We start from the raw sequence: 20204 nt of genomic DNA, 5'->3' as shown, positions 1-20204 counted from the left end.
TGAGGAAGTACTATGGGATAAACCAACTGTTCCTACTGGAGGGGGAGTAGGGGAGTCCATACTGCCCCCCCGAGCCTTTACTCCCCCAACTGTGTACGCACAGTACACCCATGAATACACCCGCAGGCAGCCAACAAGTTTCAACGTAAACGCGGAAATAGTAATATAGAACTGAATAAATTAAGGTAAGGTACAGATAATTTAGGGTTTCACCTGACAAAGCTTATCTTGGTGAGCTTTAAAAAAAACGTAATGAGATAATTATTTTTTTGGTTAAATATTTAAATCTGTAGTTAACCTAAAATATTCAACTTTTTCACTGTTCTTCTCCTGTTTTCTCCTTTATCCTCAAGATTTTAACGACGTTTAGATTTAAAGACAAATGTGGTAATTTATTTAGTAAAAAATAAAAAATTAAGAGGTTGAGGCTTATGTTCATTTATAAAGGCCTGCATCATGTTTTACTTGTAACAGATTCACCGTCGTTTTAGGCCCATTCTGTTTGAAACAAAGCTTTCAGTGGAGTTTCTTTTTTTGGCATTACATGGGTGGCTAGTCAGTGATTAAACTCACAGTGACTGTAGTGTGACTTGCAGTAGTAACTGCATAAGAGTTTATGTGATACCAGGTTTTCAATAGTCTGGTATCATGGCCAAAATAAGTTACAATAAGAATATTGATGCAGTATGTATAAAAATGGAAACAAACGAGCATTTAAAGCCCATCAGTCAAATTATTGACTATGATTATTTATTAATTTGACACCTAAAATGTGAGTATATGTACTTAAAGTGAGTGTATAACTATGTACACAATGTTATCATAAGATCAATATTTTATTTTTAACTGTCATGTTTACCATTAAACAGCAGTATAGCATAACTGCCTTCTCCAAATGACACATTAAAATAATATGTTAACCGTATATTAAAAATATACAGTTATGTAGTTATCAGATTACGGCAAACTCTGGGGTTGAATTTAGGTCCCCAGTGTCAGAGCTTTGCACTGTCAACTTTTTTTTATCTCTATCTGAACATTATTTCAAAGGATTTATGAAAGTATTTGCATTTTTCACTGCATTGTTTGACATGCAAACAGATATAACTGAAGCATCCATGTTATTTAAAGAAAAAAAAGAATCAAAATGACCTAATTTAATAAACATAATTGATTAAATTAGAATCAACATAATTGATTAAATTAGAATATAATTATTAAGTTGCATTAAATTTTCTTCACATAGAACTTATCTTATTCTTACAAATGATGATATATGTGAGGATGCTAGGTGAAAAGGTAAGTATCGTCAAGCTTGAAAATGCTTGTAATTTGGGATGCTTCACTGGCATATCTGAAGGTAGGTGGAAAGCAACACGGATAGACCCGTGTTTCCTTTATGTTGGCTAGATACTCTCTGTACCTTTTCTGAGATGATCAGCAGCTGTAGCAGAAGCCCATCAGGCTCAGTCGATTCAAAAAGACTTTAAACTTCACCTCCTGTAGCCAAAAACGTGACGAGATTCTACTAAAGCCTCAAATTCAAGACATTCAAAATAATATCAATACAGAGTCTTTGCAGCAAACTAATTGTCAAAACCCTTAGATTTATTTCAGTGAAGGTAAGTAAACTCAATTACTGCAATGGACAAAACCATTGAAGTACTTGTTAATCTTCCAGCCTTCGTCTTCTAGTGCTCCTCACAACACTTCCTCTCTAGAGATTTCTTCTGAAATGAGACAGTTTTACATATCAGTGCATAATCAAAAAACATCTGGCCCTTATCAGGTCTCAAAATTAGGTAAACACAGCCTCAGATGAACAACAAAGCATTTCTTTTTAGACTGTGTTATTATTTATTTGACAAAAAATTCAGCTAAAATGCAAAAGTAGCATGTGAAAAGCTAAGTACATCCTTACTGCATGCATTCAGTTAGCATCTAGGTGTGACTAACCAAATGCAAAGGTTATGAGGTCATTTCCAAACAATCTGAAGTTCATCCATTCTGCAGTGAGAAAGAGTGTTTCCAAGTGGAAAACGCTGAAGATACCCACTTATCTTTCTCAAGGTTATTTTATGCAAAGGTCAGAGAAACTGCAAATAACCCAAGAGCTACATTTCAGATACTACAGCCCTCAGTTAGCATGCTAAATGTTAAAATTAATGGCGTAAAAAACACTGAACAAGGCCTCTTTTCTTTAAAAAGAACATGACAGATTGTCTCAGGTTTCCAAAACTGCATTTGAACAAACCACAAGACGTAATAGAAAATGATTACCCATTATGTCTACCAAAGTGGTTCAACAAGTTTATGAATGATGGGATATAGTGATGTTTGATGCTTTCCTCTACGGCATAGTGTTACTAGATCTGACTGCTCCATAACTGCACTTTACCAAAACCTCTTCTTTTATATAGGTGCTCACACTTGCTGATGATCAATTAATCAAATGCATTTGATAAGCAGCACCGGCTGCTACTTACCCTGTTAATTCCTGTGGAAGCAATAAGGCTTTTCACACACTGCCTCTGTAAATAATGACGTGGTCTAATATGTCATTTGTCATTGACCTGAGGTTGTACTTATCTGACGAGCACCAGATGTTTTTTTTTCATTATATCCTGATATCTTAGAGCTGAAAGAGGTTGTGCCTCCCTTGTACTATGCACTGTGATCACATACAGTCTGTGTGCCATATCTTGACCGATCCTGTCAATGCAACACATAGAAAAATTAAATGGATACAAAAATGAGAAAATGAAGTAGTCTACTCAATTAACCAGCACGGATTCTTAAAACTTACCTTTAGGCCCTGTTACTTTCATAGCAGGAGTAAGCTGGCTTCTAATATTGCTCCGTGAGTGTGAAAGTTTCTCTGAGCAAATTCATTCCTTGACAGCTGGTAAAGAAATGTCCCTGCACAGTCATCATCCTCTGCTTTCTTCACAAGCTCATCGGGTAGGTGATCCACTTAAAAAAAATAGAAAAATCAGACTACGTCTGGGTCTTTAAACTTGCCACAGCCTGCACTGTAATTAAACATAATGATGAAATAAAACATTTGGATGTAAAGGGTGGGGGTGTTGTGTAACCAGCTCAAGTGCTTTCACTGCACATCACTACTACTACTACTAATAATAATAATATTAATAACACAGATACCAAATAACAAACACTTTGATTTTAGAATGAAAAAAATCTGATATTTTTAGGGGAAAATGTATTTCATTATTTATGAACGCCAACACTGGAGCAGTGTCTCATCATCATCTGCTAAGCTGTGATGCTCAGACCTGCCCTGCTATAGGTGTTGCAGAGTACTGTAAACAAAAGAAGTCCGTTCTGCTCGGCAAACTATACAATAACAACATTTCTATATAAAGTACTTTTTCTTCTCTTCTGTTTTGAATTATGTTCTGTAATGAAAAACGTTTTTAAATCAGTACAAAAGGGGCAAAAATGAAAGCATACTGACCTGTAATAGGCCAATAAAGGCCACTTATTCATACATCGAGCTTGTTTGGATATATGTCTGAACACTTTAAAGTTATGAATATAAGTGCAACACTATCACAGTTTGGCAAACAATATTGTGGCATAACATCACCTAAAAATATTCAAGTAGTGAAACAAAGTGAAAGACTGACTTCAAAAATATCAACATCTTAAATATGTGTGCACAAACCACACAAAAAGAACGATGTTTTACTCAGAGGGCATCGCTGCTGTTAAACTTGAAAATAAATGTTTCCTCAACGCCACGAAACAGTATTTTAAAAGCATAAAGCATAAGGAGAAGTGAAAACTACACAACATTACTGCTGTGGTTCCTCCTTTGCAGGGCCTTTTTTTTGAGTGGGGTTGACTGGACTATCTTTGCTTTCATGTGGCCACGCCCCAGCTCAGTTTCCTTCTCATCGCATCGACTCTCCTGCACTCTCCTATCCAACTCACAGTCTGCGCAGGCCAGCAGCTCGACACCGGCGACGCAGCGCAACAGGTAAGGTCCCATCACCGCCGCTCACTCCGTCTGCGAACCGTGGTTTAGCTGCACTACCCTACAAGTGTGAAAACGCATGCCTGCAGCTCACTTTTCTTCAAGTTTAGTGGTTTTTTAAAATAATTTAATAAGCTTAATAATAGTCACTCTTTCACACACATTACAGCTAATAAATGCGTGTTTTATGGTTTTAATATTGAAGGTCTTGATCGACTAATTGAGTGTTTATTTATTGTCTAGAGAATGTTTCACGAGTGTTTTCTTGTGGGTGTTATGTTTATTAAAAAGGCTATAGACAACCCGTCAGCACTCTAATCTGTTATAGATTTATCTAAATGAATTTGACATTTTAAAATGAATCTAAACTGCAAGTGCATGCTCCTTTTTTACGCAGTGCGCATTAGCGAAATTACAATTTGCCCAGCAAGCAGTTGGACTGCAGCTACATTATATTGCAGAAGCTGTAAAAAATTGTTGTGAGTAAAGGAAATACAGAAATTACTCCTAAGATTTTTTTAGTGTAATTTTTATTTTTATTTATTCATTTATGTATTTATTTAATTTGCCACACTGTAGTGAACACATATAAAAAGCAAGAAACAGACACAGGTGGGACTTCCTGACTTGAACATTTAAAGTTCAACCTGCTCTCCTTGAAACCATCAATTTGGTTTTTATCCCTATTCACATTTTTTTTAAATTGATTTGATTAATTTGTGTATTTTATGACAAAACGTGGCTAAAGCCAGTCTCCACCCCATGAGCTTTTTTGTTTTCACCGGCACTGATGATCTTTGTTATTACTTAGAGTGAAATCAGAAGGAGAAAGACATTTTCAGAGTAGTTTCTCTTGTGAATAATGTATAGACAGAGCTCTTTCTTTTGCATAGTGCTTTGCTCTCATGACCTGAATGTAACCTTTCATGATTTTATCACAATTTTTTTAACCTTTGTGTCAACCATTATTACAATCCAAAGCTGAAAGGATATAAAAGAATATGCTCCTTTATATAAGCTCAGCATTTATGGGTGTTGTTGTTGTGGTTGTTTTTTCCTTATGAAAATATCATCGGTCTCCTTGTTTTTCCGTTGGTGTGATAGTGATATAGTTGCTTTCACAATCACAATTATAATATCAAGTTTTAGACCGAATTAAAGCATTACATGTTTTGTACCTTTTCATTTATCTGCTTTCTTCACACATTTATATATTCTATTGAAAACATAAATAGATAATAGATAGATAGTCGTAATTCCACAGCATTACTAGGCATGTTTAATTTCCCAGTGTCCAGAAAATAGCATTTAAAAGTATTGGGTAAGTATTTTTATAAACACATAGGCTAATATAAAAAAGGTCACCCGCAGGATTTAACGACAGTAAAGAGGTGTTGTTATTATTTATAATTTATTGTCTGAATTTCTCTCTTTTCAGATTCTTGTGTATTACGTATCTTATTCATCAGTGTGTACTGTAAAGCCCAATAGAGACCATGAACCTCAGTCTTCCTGACCAAAGCATGCACAGCTCGAGTGAAGGCTGCATAGAGGACGACAAAGCTGATGTCATGCTGCCGTGCTTCCACCGAAACATGTACGATGAGCCTCTGGCCTCGTACTCAAACGGATCCATCATTTCCCAACTCCTCCGTAAGACAATCCACAGCAAGAGGGCACTAGATGAAAGCCCTTTCTACCTCTCCAGCTCTGCTGTCGCTGACTGCAGCCAGGAGGACCAGAGCAGTGTCTCCTCAAAGGACAGCACTGTCGAAGCTGCATCGCCCAGTGGTCACGCCCCTACAGGAGCCAGCCCAGAGGGAGAGCATGCAATGTCCGATCATCTGCAGGCCAAGAGGGCCAGAGTGGAGAACATTATCAGAGTCATGGTTGGCTCTCCCAACAGCAGGCAGCATGGAGACAGTGAGAGGTCTGAAAATGAGGCGAGAGACACCAGAGAGGCCAGAGAAGCTTACAGGGAGAACAAACGCAAGCAGAGGCTGCCTCAGCATCAGGAACACAGCGCCTCAGCGCAGGTGAGCAGAAAGCCTGGAAGCAGCAGCAGTGATAACTGCAACACCAAGGATGAGGAGTGCCACAAGCTGAAAGAACAGCTCCACAGCATGCAGCGTCTCCTGCGCCACCTCCAGGAAAAGTTTCTTCAAGTTTACCACCAGGAAGAAGCCGAATATGACAGAGATGAGACCGAAGTTGGTGTTGAGCGTGACATCCTGGAAGAAAGCACAGAGTCACATTACATAAGCGCTGAAGATGACTTTGAGAGGAAAAATAACAGGGTGGCTGCAGAGTGTAAGGACCGTATTAAAGTAGCCGATTATCTGGTACAGCAAAGAGAAAGTCAGAACCTACAGGAAACACTGAAGCAGGAGCTCGCCAGAGCTGTTAATGATTGTGTCGACCGGGTGTTCAAGAACGTGTCCTCCAAAGGGCTCGACCTGTCCCCTAAGCAGCGCATTTGCTCGTCACCAGAGATGCAAATTAGCACAGGTGCAGAGAGGAAGAGCCAGCAAGCCAGCTCTGCCCTTGACCACTCCCAGGCGGAGGGAGTCGGGATAAAATCCCGGTCGTTAGAATATTACGAAAGCTCTGAGGCTCACAGCCCACAGGACCAGACCGAGGCGCTGTCACTGGTGGTACGGAAGCCTGCGGTGCCGCCTATGAGCTCCGTCACCCCTACAGTGAAGAGACCCTACCCTGTGCACCAGGCACCCTTTCAATTCAGCTACAGTACCCCTCTGCACGACAGCCACATCCTCGAGCATCTTCTCAAATATGGGCCGCATTCCAACTTCGGGGGTCTCCCCTGCCTGCCCCCGTCTATGGACAGAACCTCCCCAGACTCAGTCGACCTGCCTTGGGAGACCATTGCTATGAGATCCAAGGTCACATCCAGCCACCTCGGCCATCACGCTCGTCCCTCCTCTCTTGGGGGGGTGACGGTCGACAACCTGTGTCTCCCTCACGTCAAGATCGAGTGCGGTGAACTGCAGGGCATGGCCGACAGAAACCCGTATATGTCTCTAAACATATCCTTTCACTCGCTAACAGCTGAGTCAGAATGGCATCTGTATCTATAAACATAATCACCTTTATGATGTTCATTTTTAACATCTAGCAATATCAAATGTATTAATTTAAGACTTCCTCTTTATCTTTTCTTTTTTCTGCACAAACAAAATTTGAAGCGAAAACCTGACTCTCGCAGCGCAGATTATGTTTGATAATTTCATATATATAGACCATATTTACCTTCTCTTTTATACAAACCCCACATATTTCAGCTTCTCCATTTGAACAATGCTCGGTTGAGGCTCATTGCAGCATGAGCAGTTCCAGTAACAAACTTCAAGGAGAATTTTTTCTTTGATCTCACTAACCCCATAGAAAATTATAGCATCTTCTTTAATCTGAGCAGAGTAATGACTTTAAGTCTAGAAAAAGACAAATAAAAAGGAATACAAGGCTTTGATAAGAATTGCCAGGAACAAAAGCCAATTTTTCAAAGGCAGAGAAAGCATCGGTTTCTGTTTCAGGAAGCGTGGTTTTTTCAGACTTGAAAAGGTGCAGGATCTATTTCTCCATCATCAGAGTGATAGGGGTGCATCTAAAAGGTCACATCTGAGTGCTGGTGGAAACCACAAGTGCTTCCAAACCATAACACTTGAGCTCTTGTCTTGAGCATTTGTTGTTGGATACCTTTGTCAGAACGTACATGATTGAAATTGAGTGTAAGATAACAGTATTTGTACCTCACAGGAACTCAAAGAAAATCAAGTTTTGGGTTTTTTTCTTATGGGAAGAAGAAAAATGGGTATTGTTTGAAAACTATATGCATTTTTCAGGTCATCAGCATGCACGATTGATGCTATTCAAAAAATGTGTATATTCATTTTTCTTTTCCTTAGACGAAAGAAAGTAATTTAATTTTGTGCTGCTCATTAACAAGTAAATAATCCTAAAAAAAACCAAACGAAAATCCCACAAGTGTTGTGATTGTCTTGTCGGGGCATTAGAGATGAATACTGTGTGGATCCTGTCAGGAGTTGCTTTATCTTTACAGTGTAAAGAGCTCTGCTTCTCTTTGAACAATACCACATAAATCTTTTATCAAACTTTCATATTTCAAAGGTAGGATTCCCTAATAAATGTGTAGTGCGGTGACCTGATAAGGAAATATTATGACCGAAGGCGAAATGGTGGACTACAGAGGAAATGATCCAGAGCACCTTTATTGCCATGGGAGGGGGGCGAAAACCTAGAAAGAAAATTTCAATTATTAATTATGAATGTGTTAATTACAGGAAATGTTGTTACATGTTAAACTGTTTACTCCTTTACGGCATTAAATTATTGTATTTTATTATTTTAAGCTGTTTAAAATCTTCTTTTTTTCATTTTTGCGGCTTTTCATGGGGTAAAAAAAAGAAAAACCAACACGCAGCAGCATAAGCCGCCTTTAAATCGACTCAATTATATCAGAAAATCGTCTCCTTTTTTCAAAACATTTCACAACAAGCTGTCTTAACTGCCAGGCATGAAGTGCTTCACTCTCTAATTAAAAATCCCTAATCTAATTCGTAATTCTGTTTTGCCAATAAGCACATGTTAGGGTCATTATTGACTCGCTAGTTAATGCCAAGCTGTTCTTTAGTGAAATTCAATTTAGCTGAAGATTGAGGCAACACAATACTCTGGTCTCCTATCACTTTGCATGGGACTGTATGCTGTGCTGTATAGTTCTCAGTTGGGTTTTTTTCCTTAACATTAACGTGAACATCCAGGAGGGCCTCACCCCGAGTCATCTGAAGAAGGCGAAGCTCATGTTCTTCTACACCCGCTACCCCAGCTCCAACGTGCTGAAAACCTTCTTCCCTGATGTCAAGGTCATTTTTCTTATATGTACACGTACACAAATATCTTAACATGTCGAACAGTTTGTGGAAGGTTTGCCCTGTGTTTAACTTCCTGGTATCTACTTGTCAGTGTGTGTTTGGGGCAGAAACAATCAGCAGTGTGTTGGAGGAGAGAAACAAAAACGCAGAGGGCTTAAAAAACAAAGGCACTGAGCTGCTAGTATGTCCTGGGGGCAGAGGGAGATACGGGGGTATTCTCTCTTTAAAAAAAGCCACTCCAGTCAGCAAATGGACTGACAAAGGACTCTGTAGGCAAGGCATTGCTATTGAGTGTCAACAGAGAGTTGGTATTAAGAGACTTATGCGGTAGCAACCAGGCTGTGGTGAGCTCGTCCTAAACACAACATCCTGTGTGCTCTGGCTTCAGTCTCATGTCATCTTTTTGTTCTTTCTCTTGTTTCCTTCTTTGTGTTAGCATTTTTAATTTAGCCTCTATGCTCCTCTTCTTCCATCTTTTTACCTCACAAACTAATACTCACTGCCTTTCCTTGCTTCCTCTCAACTTTCTCTCCCATCTCCTCTCCTATTTTGTCTCCTGGATCTGTGAGCCAGTGCGGGCCCCATGCCTCTCTATCTGCTCTGACCCCTGGGGTCAGGGGGGAGGATGCTGTCGCTGCAGCCCTGCAAACGTCTCCTCCTTGCTTACAATCCTGTGGTGGGAAGTGGCACTGAACAAAAGAGCGCCTAATCCCAATGTCTGATTCCATCCTATCAGCCCGAGTCAATGAGAGGGAAGCTTCCTTCTGCCCTTATGCCGCCGCTTTCTCACCCACCACACCAGAGAGAAGAAGCGTCTTTGATGCCTGCCCAGCCCTTAGGCATTTTTTTTCTGTCTTTCTGGATGACAAGATAGAAAAACAAGACTAATGTCAAGACTGAGTTTAGAAACACAGAGCCCCGACAGATGTTTTTTCATCCCGGACATCGGTGGGAAAAGATTGGAGCAATTAATGTTCCGTCTAGTGATAGACCATTAGGTGACATTTTGCCCTACGGGTACTAAATTAATTTTTTTAGTCAATAATGGAAATGGCTGCTAATGCCAAAACACCAGACCTTTTTAATTAAAAAGCATCAAGATTCGTTATTGAGTTCTGTAATTGAATTCTGAAATAATATATTCCATTTCAAGAAATCTGCATTTATTTGTCTGCTCAAGCAAGGAGGACAAAGGTCAGAGTTAGCAACAAAACAGCCACTTTCCCCTGAGCTACTCTCATTGGCTGGAGCATTTCTTCTCAGCTTGCAGCTTCAGTCGCAGGGCAGTCTCTTGCTGTGAACTTGGTCTAATTTACATTATGTCAAACAAGTCTTTTCTCTCCACCTCCAGTTTAATCGCTGCATCACCTCTCAGCTGATCAAGTGGTTCAGTAACTTCAGGGAGTTCTACTACATCCAGATGGAGAAGTTTGCCCGCCAGGCCATCGTTGACGGCGTCACCGACATCAAAGACATCTCAGTTAGCAGGGACTCGGAGCTCTTCCGGGCACTGAACATGCACTACAATAAAGCCAACGACTTTCACGTAAGTGTCACCTGTTAGTCACCGACCTTTTGTTTTCCAGTTTGCATTGTTTGACAAATCTTGCTGATGCTTTCGCTGAGGAGGTGTTTTAGTCAAAAGAAGCAGCGCTCTCGTCCTGTGAACGCGGACGTCCGTGTTATTGTTTACAGTCCCAGCTTTCTGCTCATCCTGACTAAAATGCAATCAGAGGATTGAAAGTAAAACTGTGTCAGCAGTGTTTCCGAAACTTCTATTATAAGGGGTTCCAAAACACTGTAGGGGCGCAGATGCTAGGCTTAAAACAAAAACGTATTAGTGTTGACAGTCTAACAAACTGTTCAGGTTATCGCTTACTGGGATGCTGGAATAGGCATTTTCTTGATGTTGCGCAGTTGTTTCCAGAAACTCCAAGAGGATATCGTACAAGGCCAAGAAACACTTGAAATGACTTCTTCTGAACTTCTTCTGTGAAGAATGTATCTACCTAACCTCATTTGTGATTTTAGAGGCATTAGCTGATTTTTATTTTACTTTTCGTCAAGCTAGACGTTCCCCTTGTTTACAGAGTAGGCTGAGATAACTAGTTGCTGCTTGTAGCCTTGTAATTGTAATTACAGACAGATGTAAGGGTAATACAAATCTCACCAAACTCATCACTAAAATGTGTATTTCCCAGTATGTCAAGCAATTCATTTAAAGTGCCAGGGCTGACTCATTGTTTACCAACTATTATTAGTAACCATGTCAGACCTCCAACATGTGGCTGCAGTCATGTGTGTCTGTGTGCTGACCTGTGTGTCACACTGCACCTGTGGCTGGCCAGCCTTTACAGCCATTATCTAAACTCCAGAGTGATGCTTTATCAAACTGTGGGAAGAGGAAGCCGCAAAATCCCACTAAAACAACTTGGGATTAGAGGACCAGTACGCCTGAGCGAGACAGAGATTGCTACTGATGCGGAATGCTGAGAAAGACGCTGTGGATTCCGAGGGAGAAGGCCGGTTGGTGGGAAAGGGATGAGACCGTTTTCTTTACCTTGGGACCAAGACATTCCTTTCCCAGGGATGCTTTTGTGTCAGGAGATGAGGGGAAAGAAAAATAACTTATGCCAACAACTGTTGTGCTAACCGGCCAATGGATGGGAAACAAGTGCTGCACTGCTGGATAGTTTTCCTCCCAGTATCACTTGCATCCAGCCTTTATTTGTTGGTGTGTTTTTGTGGATCCTATCAGTCCCATATTCTTGCCCCCAGCAATAACCATTCCAAATCTTTACTTATCCACAATTATCTTTATTCGTCTGAAGGTTTATACGAGCGAATTTCAGCTTCTTGCCATATTCCTATTGAAATTCATACTAATGCTTTATTTAGGTGAGCTGAGAAGAATCCCTGGGAAGAAGGCTTACCTATAATTAGTTAAGGTTCAAGAAAACACAAAAAGCTAATCAAAGAGGCCCCTAATTTAAAGTTAATTATTGAAGCATTACATTTATTGTATTTTGTGCAGAGAACAAAGAGTAGAGCTGCCTTTCATCAGTTTGAGTGTTTGAAGAGTTTGCACCGCAGTTCTTCATGCTATGTTTTTGACTTTGAGAAATCTGAAGGCAGGCGCTTTGGCACATTTGCAACACAGCTTTACACAAAGAGCATTTCTCCACTAAGCATGATTTTAACTAGACTTACTTTCACTTCCTTTTGCTCTTCCAGGTCCCTGATAGGTTTCTGGAGGTTGCTGAGATTACCTTGCACGAGTTTTACAACGCCATTTCTGCAACTAAAGATTCAGACCCGTCGTGGAAAAAAGCCATATACAAGGTCATCTGTAAACTGGACAGCGACGTCCCGGAGGAGTTCAAGACGTCTTCCTACTTATAGGCTGAAGTAGCGAAATGTACAGGTGAAGGAATGGGTGATTTTTGAAATTAGTCACTTGGCAGTATTATATCATAATTTATTGTAGTGTATCTTAGTGAAGTGAACTGTAGATGAAATTTGTACCCCCACCCCGACACACGCACACACAATTTTAAGAGTTACGAATCTGTTGTCTGAAAACAACACACAGCAATGCTCTTGTGGATTTTTGTAGTGTTCACTTATATATTCTGCCTCGACACATTTAGAGAGCTTTTTGAGTTTGTAGGTGTGTATAAAGTTTTACAGATGTGTATTCATTCATAGCGTAGCCTGAGCCTCTTGGAACTCATTCGATATGCTGGTATTAGTTTAGTTTTAATTCCATTTTTCTGCTTTTGTTTTGTTGTTACTCTGTGTGTCTTGTAACTGTATATTTACTTACTCTGTGTTTCAGATTGTATGCTGTAAACTACTACCTTGACAGAAAGCATGTGAAAATAATGTGTGTGTTTTTTATTACCACGTGTAAAGGTATGATTCTTATGTAAAGAACAATCATTTTCTGATGTTTCAGTCACAGACATTGTATTGGATGATGATGAAAATTAAAGATGCACTAAATTATAATATAAACTAGTGTGTTATGGTTTTTCTTATTTACAGTTTCCACTATATTGAGCATATTTTCATGATTTGAAGACACAAGAAGCAGCAGGTACACACTTTATTTGGGGTTGTAAATGTTTAACCCTCCTGTGAAAGCAGTATTGCCCAGTACTGAGCCCCTAAGGTGCCTCTAATCCACGTCCAACAGCCAGCTGTTAAATGCCCCACCAAACTATGCTGTTCACATTGTTCACCAGAGCCAATTCAAGTCAACTTTCTAAGGCCTGCATTCATTGTGCGGATGCGGACAACTGCCATGTCTTAAAAACAGCCACAATGCATTCCCTCCTAATGACTAATGCCCGAGGTGACCTCATATCGCAGTTGTGCCACCAAAGCAAAATTCCACAAACCCGTTGACTCTTTCTTCCAGGCATCCACTCAGACCACGCTGATCGCAAACACCACGCGCACGCACGCAGGTTGGTGATGTCACAGAAATCACAGATTGGCTACTCTCGATGCCCCGGGCTTAATATAAACACACAGCGGGGAAATAAATGCCAAATTTGCCACCTCCTTTTTGTGTCGCTTTTAATAGACAATTTTTATAATATTATTCAATATTTGCAGGTAATTACATTAGTAAAACTCTAGGAACAAGGCTGCAAAATGCATTTAAGTTTTAAAAATTTCAAAAAGAAAGGTGGACCGCAGCGTGCACAACAGCTCGAAAGTGCAGGCTGAGTGTTTCTCTCCGCTGCGTGAGATTCAAATGTCAGTGCCCAAAACCAAACATTTAATTGGAAAACCTGTTAGGCACCCAAGCACCAATTACATCAGAAATGATAACATTAAGGAAATTAAAACATTAGTTGGATTGGTTGATGACAAAGACTGGAGACAATAAACCTCACTAATCTTTTAATAGACATTTCTTTTCAATTAGATCAGTCTTCTTCAGCAAATTGATTTACATTCTCAACTCAATTAAAATGCCTCCGACTGGACCAAAGTGCTTTGCTCAAATTAATTTATTGTGTGACATTTTCTGAACAAGACTTGGTAACCTCTGAAATAATGAAAGAAAACAAAGAAAATACCTTCAGTTGTTTAACTGCCTCCGGCTGACGAGGCCTCAACTTAAACGGCGCGATATGAAATTATGTTCTGTATTAGAGAATCTCAGATAAAACGCCGCGCTGTGTAATGAAGATGAAATGGAAAGTAAAAGGCACGGGGACGTGATAAAATGAAAAGAAAAACACTGGCTAAGCAGATGCTTTTTGTTTGGATTAAACCTCGTGGAAATTCTCGACAATGTGATTTTTGTTTTCAGTACAAAGAAAAATCAGAGCCAATCGCTCAGTTCCTAGAAATAGAGCAATGTATTTACAGAAGGGTAACAGCATCATCTAGTGATTGTCTGCTGTATCGCACATACATCTCAGCTTTGACCCAAACTTGACTGATTCAACTCCGACGGAGTAAGTTGAATACTTTTAAGTGTATATTGTATGCAAATATGTTTTCACATTCCTACCAATTGCTACAATTCTTTATAAATGTAAGTTTCTGCATATATAATGTTTAATTCTATTAAATATCGAGCATCAGACTGCGTCATGCACACTATTCTCCACACAGGGGTGCACTTGTCACTGTGTAGAATCTGAGAGGATGCCAAGAGAATTAGGACAGCAAACACTGCAAACTGACCCTATGAAGTACTGAATGAAATGTTTTGCCATAACAGATTTTTCATTTGCAAAATGTGCGTCTGGATGCTGGAGAAGCATGGATGATTTTGCACTGTCAGTGTGTGCGTTGTAAAATAAAATAATAATTAAAAAAAAAAAAAGATCTGGTCTCCTTAGCGGGGTCCTGGAAAGACAAAGGCAGGATCAAAGACCCCTGAGCTAGAAACAATAGGAGCTGTGGGACTGGGGGCACTGGGAGAGTCCCTCTGTTTAATCTCCTGCTCGTGGATAGGAGCTTTTTGGCAGCCTCGCACAGGGAGGGCCCTCGGAGCAAAAGGGAGTGTAACTTGAGAATGGAAGCCGCTGACTTTAGGCTGCCCTTCAGACAACCACTTCTTGGTGTAGTTTGGTGCGATCACCAGTAAATCTTTATTAATTTTAATTGGAGCCCCCATTTAAAAGAGCAATTAAAGCGGATTAATCGAGCCCATCCCGTATAATGTCTTCTGTTAATTAGTTTGTCAGCACTGTTTTAATATCGCTTAATGACTTCATATTTCAGGGATGACATTAAAGGGATGCTGAAGGAAAAGAAATGGCCTTATCACAATGCACTGCTTTAATGGGAGATGTCCCCCCGCCAGCGGGCAAGGTCAGGCCCGGGGCCCGCTGGGGCGAAAGAGGCTTCAGGGTCCCACCAAGACAGCCACCTCCAGGGATCCACTGCCTCACACACAGTGCCTACCACACAGCAAGTGTCGTACACATAATCTTTCTCATACACTCATACAGACAGCTGTGGAAAAGAGGAGACCGGTGGCTGTTTGCCACATTTTTTAAATTCCAAACTATACATCAAATTAGTTTAGACTGTAATTTTCTTCCTAACATCATCGATTTTAAGTAGCTGGCAATAAAGCGAGACAGGGAAGAGACAATGGCGTTGATGATATAACCAGAAGTCAAGACTCCCAAAATGTTTACTTTTGAATACACTGCACTCCAGGTGACAGAGACAACCAGGCTGCATCTTCCCATTCAAATCATCAGAGCTCCTTTATCTCCAATCCAACACCGACCGATGTGTGTAGCTATACAGCTCACAAAGTGGGTATTTTTTTAGCGGAAAAAGATGTAAAAACCTGAGCTAGGTAGGGACCGAGGAAGCAACAACCATACAAAGAGCAAGCAAAAAAACACATCTAATATAAAAAGTCTTTAAAGTACGTTGGTCATTTTAGTGCTGTTGTTTAATAACATGTAAACCATATTCCTTTGCAAAGTGGCAGATGTTCAACAGGAGCATTAAGAATCTGATTGTGGTTTTATAGTCCTGGTTCTCTTTGTGATTACTGTACCCCTGCCTTACATAGTTCCTGTACATTACCCTGTAATGCCTCCTTCACAATGACACCAAGCCAAAGGTGGCCAGGCAGCAAGAGGTTTATAAAAAAAATCAACAGCACATCTTCCTTATTGCAGCAATGGCTGCTGCGCATCCCCGCTAATTTGAGTGTTCCCTCGCACCTCCACTCTCCTCAGCAGATTCATAAATCTCATTCCCATTATCCCGCTAATTAGCCGGGATTACAGGAGCATGTAATGCCCCCGCTTCCCAATAGATTGATTGGAGGACGGTCTCTTTGTTTTGAAATCACTTCCTGATTGATGTACAGAGCCCTAGTTTGCAATTGTAATGGCCCAGATGTTAACAATCAAATGTGTTTCCGCTCCAGGAAGTAACAGTCTGTCATGGAAGAGGAGCCAGTCGAGCGTGTAACGACACATCACAGGAGTGTGGGGATGGAGGGACTGCAGAGGAGGGGATGGAGGCATGAAGAGGGGGGTAGGTAGTGGAGCCCTGGCTTAAATTGCTGCTGAGAGAGGGCATAATGATGCCCATGCTACCATCTGAAATGAAAGTTCTGTGTTTTTGCTGTCTCTCTGAATAGAGTATTGGATACACTGGCCTTTTCATTGTGCGCTAATATTGCTATCTATCTAATCTGCTCATCCTGCCATGCCTGAGCATTTTAACTGAATTTTTAGACTTCGATATAACAAGGTTTTTGTTTACAAGAGATACCGAAGCCGTTCCTAAAACTCCATCGCAGCATCACCGCTGAAGATGTTATCAGTGCAGGACTCCAGTCTTCACTCCGTCACACTGATCCACTTTCAGACAGTAGAGGGCACTATTGTCTAACCCAACCGAATCCTCTGCTTTTCCTCATTCCCTTTTTCTTACCCTTCACCAATAAATCACTTTCCCGGATAGTTAATGGATATAGAAGCAGATCATGAGTGAGCTATCTGTGGGGCGATAATTTAAGTGAAGATCCCCACACTGATTGCAGTGAAAGGTTATTTATTTCAACAATAATGCAGGACACAAAGGGGGGAATCTGGGCAAGATTACCAGCTAGGGTACGCTAGAGTGCTCATCTCCAATGGAGCAGCGTGTAAATTGGGTTCACTTTCCCCAATGAAAATACAGACTGCAGTTTATTTCAACTTTATGCACATGGAAGGCTGTGCTTCCCTCTCAAGGGTGGCTGGGGACTTGGAGATGGCTGAGCATATTAGGGGAGGGTGGGTTTAGACCTTGAAAAATGCCCTTTTTGTCCCTGAGTCTCTGGAAGGCTAAACTACTGAGGTATGGTCCCCCATCCACCAGTTCACTCTCTTCTAATTAAAAAGCATGATGACAATAAGGAATGGTCTAAAGCACGGTGGCCTGAATAACAGACAGCATAAGCTCGGACTCCTAAATAGGACTGAGGTAAACTGTGTGTGTGTATGTGTTTTACTGTGCTTGTCTGTGACTGTGTGTTTGTGTATTGTGTACATATTGATGCTGGGCACTATTGATTGACTTTGTTGGTGGAAAAACTGCATGGGCACAAAAGCCAGCTTGGCACAGATACTCCAATTCTCTCCTTGTGCAGAAAAACGCAAGATTAAGGCCCAAGTGACATGTCTAAAAAGTCCTGGAGAGAGAAGAGGAACTTGCTCCATATGCTGCCCCACATCCAGAAAGTATGGCACTATGTGGTTCTGCATCACATCCAGCAGCCTCTAATTACTAGGGTCTATAAACAAATGCCACAGCAGAGTAGAGCGACTTAAAAGCTGCAGTGTACACTGCTTTGAGCAGTTCAATATACAATATACACTTTTACATGTCTATCATTGCTCCAGGCTTTCAACTATGTTGTCACCCATGATATGCATCAGACATGGATCCAATGCTGTGTGAGATATAACCATTGGGTAAAGGATGGGAGCCCTTGAGCTTCATGATAAGCACTGTCACAGAGACATAACATATGTATCTATGCTATGCTTTGCTTAACGCTCCAGCAGGCTTTGGCTGGCTTCACCTGGGGTGGCAGGTGAATTCCCCTGTTGAGTACCAATCCCACGGGAGAAGGGATCAAAGCATGGTGTCTGAAGTAATGCAGGGAATAAGCGGGCACGAATAGCCAAAACAGGTACATCTCTAGGACTCCGAAGTCTCCAGGGGGGGGATCTCAAACCGCAGATGGACTTACTGATCATCTGACTCCTTCCTCCTCAGGGTGATGGAAACTAAGCAGCCGTTAGAATGCAGCCTTCTCTCCAGATGGGTGGATCACAGGTCAAATCGTCCCAGACAACTGACTGGGGACATTTGGGTGGCTGGTCCCAGGGGGACAGCACGGGACAAGAGGGAACCTGCCTGAGACTGGCAGCTGCAGCACTCCCTCCTGGCCTAACACACCCGAGGGTGTACCTGCTGCTCGACTTGTGCCCCAGTGGCATGTGACAAATGGTGACATGCTTCCGCTCCCTGCTTTGTTAGATCGGTGGCCCTGATTGAAAGCAAAGCAGCAGGCACCTCTCACACCCATATGTCTGCAGAGGATCGGAGAGAAAGGAACGCAAGAGGGGGCAGACTCATCTTCAGCTTTAGCGAACGGCTCAGACAAATGAAAATAAAGTGATATCATTCCAGTGCATAAACGTATGCAATTTTCTGCAATAATGGGGTAGTGAAGATGAGCATATGCACTGCCATCTTTTTATTTACATATGGATGAGTCCACTTTTGTTTTCACGCACACTACTCTCTTCATTAAAATGTGCAGCTCAAGTCATTCAAAGAGGGATCATATTTCACAGAGGAATGAGGAGAGTTCCAAAGGATTTTGAAGAAATAAAACAAGAAAGGAGACAACTGAGCCAGGCCTTCCACTGAAGTTCAGGCAGCCTTTATTAAAAGTGCAGCATGATTGATAACCTGTCAGTCATTGGAATAATCACCACCAATCCCAACTCTCGCAGCCAGCTCAGCTTCCCGCCCTCATCCTTTATGCCCCTATCACCCCAAACACATCCACTTGCCATTGAAAACCTGTAATTGAATGAGTTTTTGTCATTATTGTGATTAATCATATTAATTTGAACTAATTAAGAGATGGTTCGAAGTTATGACAATTAGATTAATGAAATTAGTTTTAACTTTTTTTTCACCCAACCTAATAAAAAAGGGAAAATCAGACCACGACTGTTATGAAACAGTTGGCAATCTGGATTTTGGGACTAATTGAATGTCTGATTTTATTAATGATGAAATTTATAAAAGTCCTTGAGGGGGAAATTAACGCGGATTCAGCTGCTAAGAGTGGAAAATTAATTAAAATTCCTGGAGATATCCCTGTCATTAAAGGCACAGGCCCTGTTAACCCTGGTCCTACTGTGAATAGCTAGTGTATACACAGGGGCTCTCCACTGTGAATGGAAGGAGATGTGCATATATATATTTTAGGGATGACATTTTTTTTAACCTTTGCATAGTTAGGCTTGTGTCTGCATTAGAGAGCCATTACATCCCAAATGTAGAAGACTATCAGTAAAATCAGGCCATACTTAAAACTAAACTACCATTAGCTATAAATGTCCAATACCAAAATCAATAAGAAATTAAGACATATTTAAATTGAAGGTTCTCATCTAAATTAGTCTTTGTTAGTTGTGCATTTTTAGCCATATCATTTACTTGGTTTAGTGCTCTGATTTAAACTCAGTACCTTAAAAATACAGTAAAATATAGCAATGAAATAACAATTGCTATGGGATTTTCTAAGGAAGCTGTATACAGAAATTCATCCATAAAACATAAATCAAAATTCTGGCATCTTTGGTGTTTGATTCCAAATGTCTCCCAAACCATTGCCCTTAGCGACTTATTTTCTCATTAGCTCTTATTATCTTTGCTAACAGGCTAAACCAAATAAGATAAACAGTGTGAAAAACAGCTAAGCCTGATGCTAATTTTGTGTTAGCAATTAGCTCAAAGCCCTTACTAAAGCAGCTAGCAAGAATGTAAACTTAGCATTGTTTTCTCTTACCTGTAATATCCCATGTGTCTTTTTAAATGTTGATTTATGGTGCTTATATTTGAAGTACATTTCTATTTAATTAAAATGTACCTGCCGTCTTCCATTCTGGATGTTTAACATGCATTTAGCTATGATTCAGGTTGGATAAAATGCCTGCAGACAGAAGAAAAAAAAAGTGACTGGCTTGTTACAGCATCAGTTAGTCATGAGAAATTAA

General features: G+C 40.6%; 1 protein-coding gene across 2 annotated transcripts; it reads left to right on the top strand.

Annotated features, from left to right (window-relative positions):
* The first annotated feature begins 82 nt into the window (after positions 1-82).
* Positions 83-12784, top strand: prox2 (prospero homeobox 2). 2 transcript variants are annotated; one of them, XM_005742712.1, is made up of 7 exons: positions 83-185; positions 3845-4003; positions 5439-7047; positions 8797-8904; positions 10265-10459; positions 12148-12337; positions 12752-12784. In XM_005742712.1, exons 3-6 carry the CDS (start codon positions 5497-5499, stop codon positions 12313-12315), a joined length of 2022 nt encoding a protein of 673 aa, XP_005742769.1. In that variant the 5' UTR covers positions 83-185; positions 3845-4003; positions 5439-5496; the 3' UTR covers positions 12316-12337; positions 12752-12784. The 2 variants fall into 2 exon arrangements, with proteins under 2 accessions (XP_005742769.1, XP_005742768.1); XM_005742711.1 differs by lacking the exon at positions 12752-12784 and having other exon boundaries at positions 12148-12570.
* Positions 12785-20204: the final 7420 nt, after the last annotated feature.

This window comes from Pundamilia nyererei, unplaced genomic scaffold, assembly GCF_000239375.1.
Source record: "Pundamilia nyererei isolate P.nyererei 1_Seehausen unplaced genomic scaffold, PunNye1.0 scaffold00123, whole genome shotgun sequence".
Classification (NCBI taxonomy): Eukaryota; Metazoa; Chordata; class Actinopteri; order Cichliformes; family Cichlidae; genus Pundamilia; species Pundamilia nyererei.
This window is presented reverse-complemented; position numbering and strand designations above follow the sequence as displayed.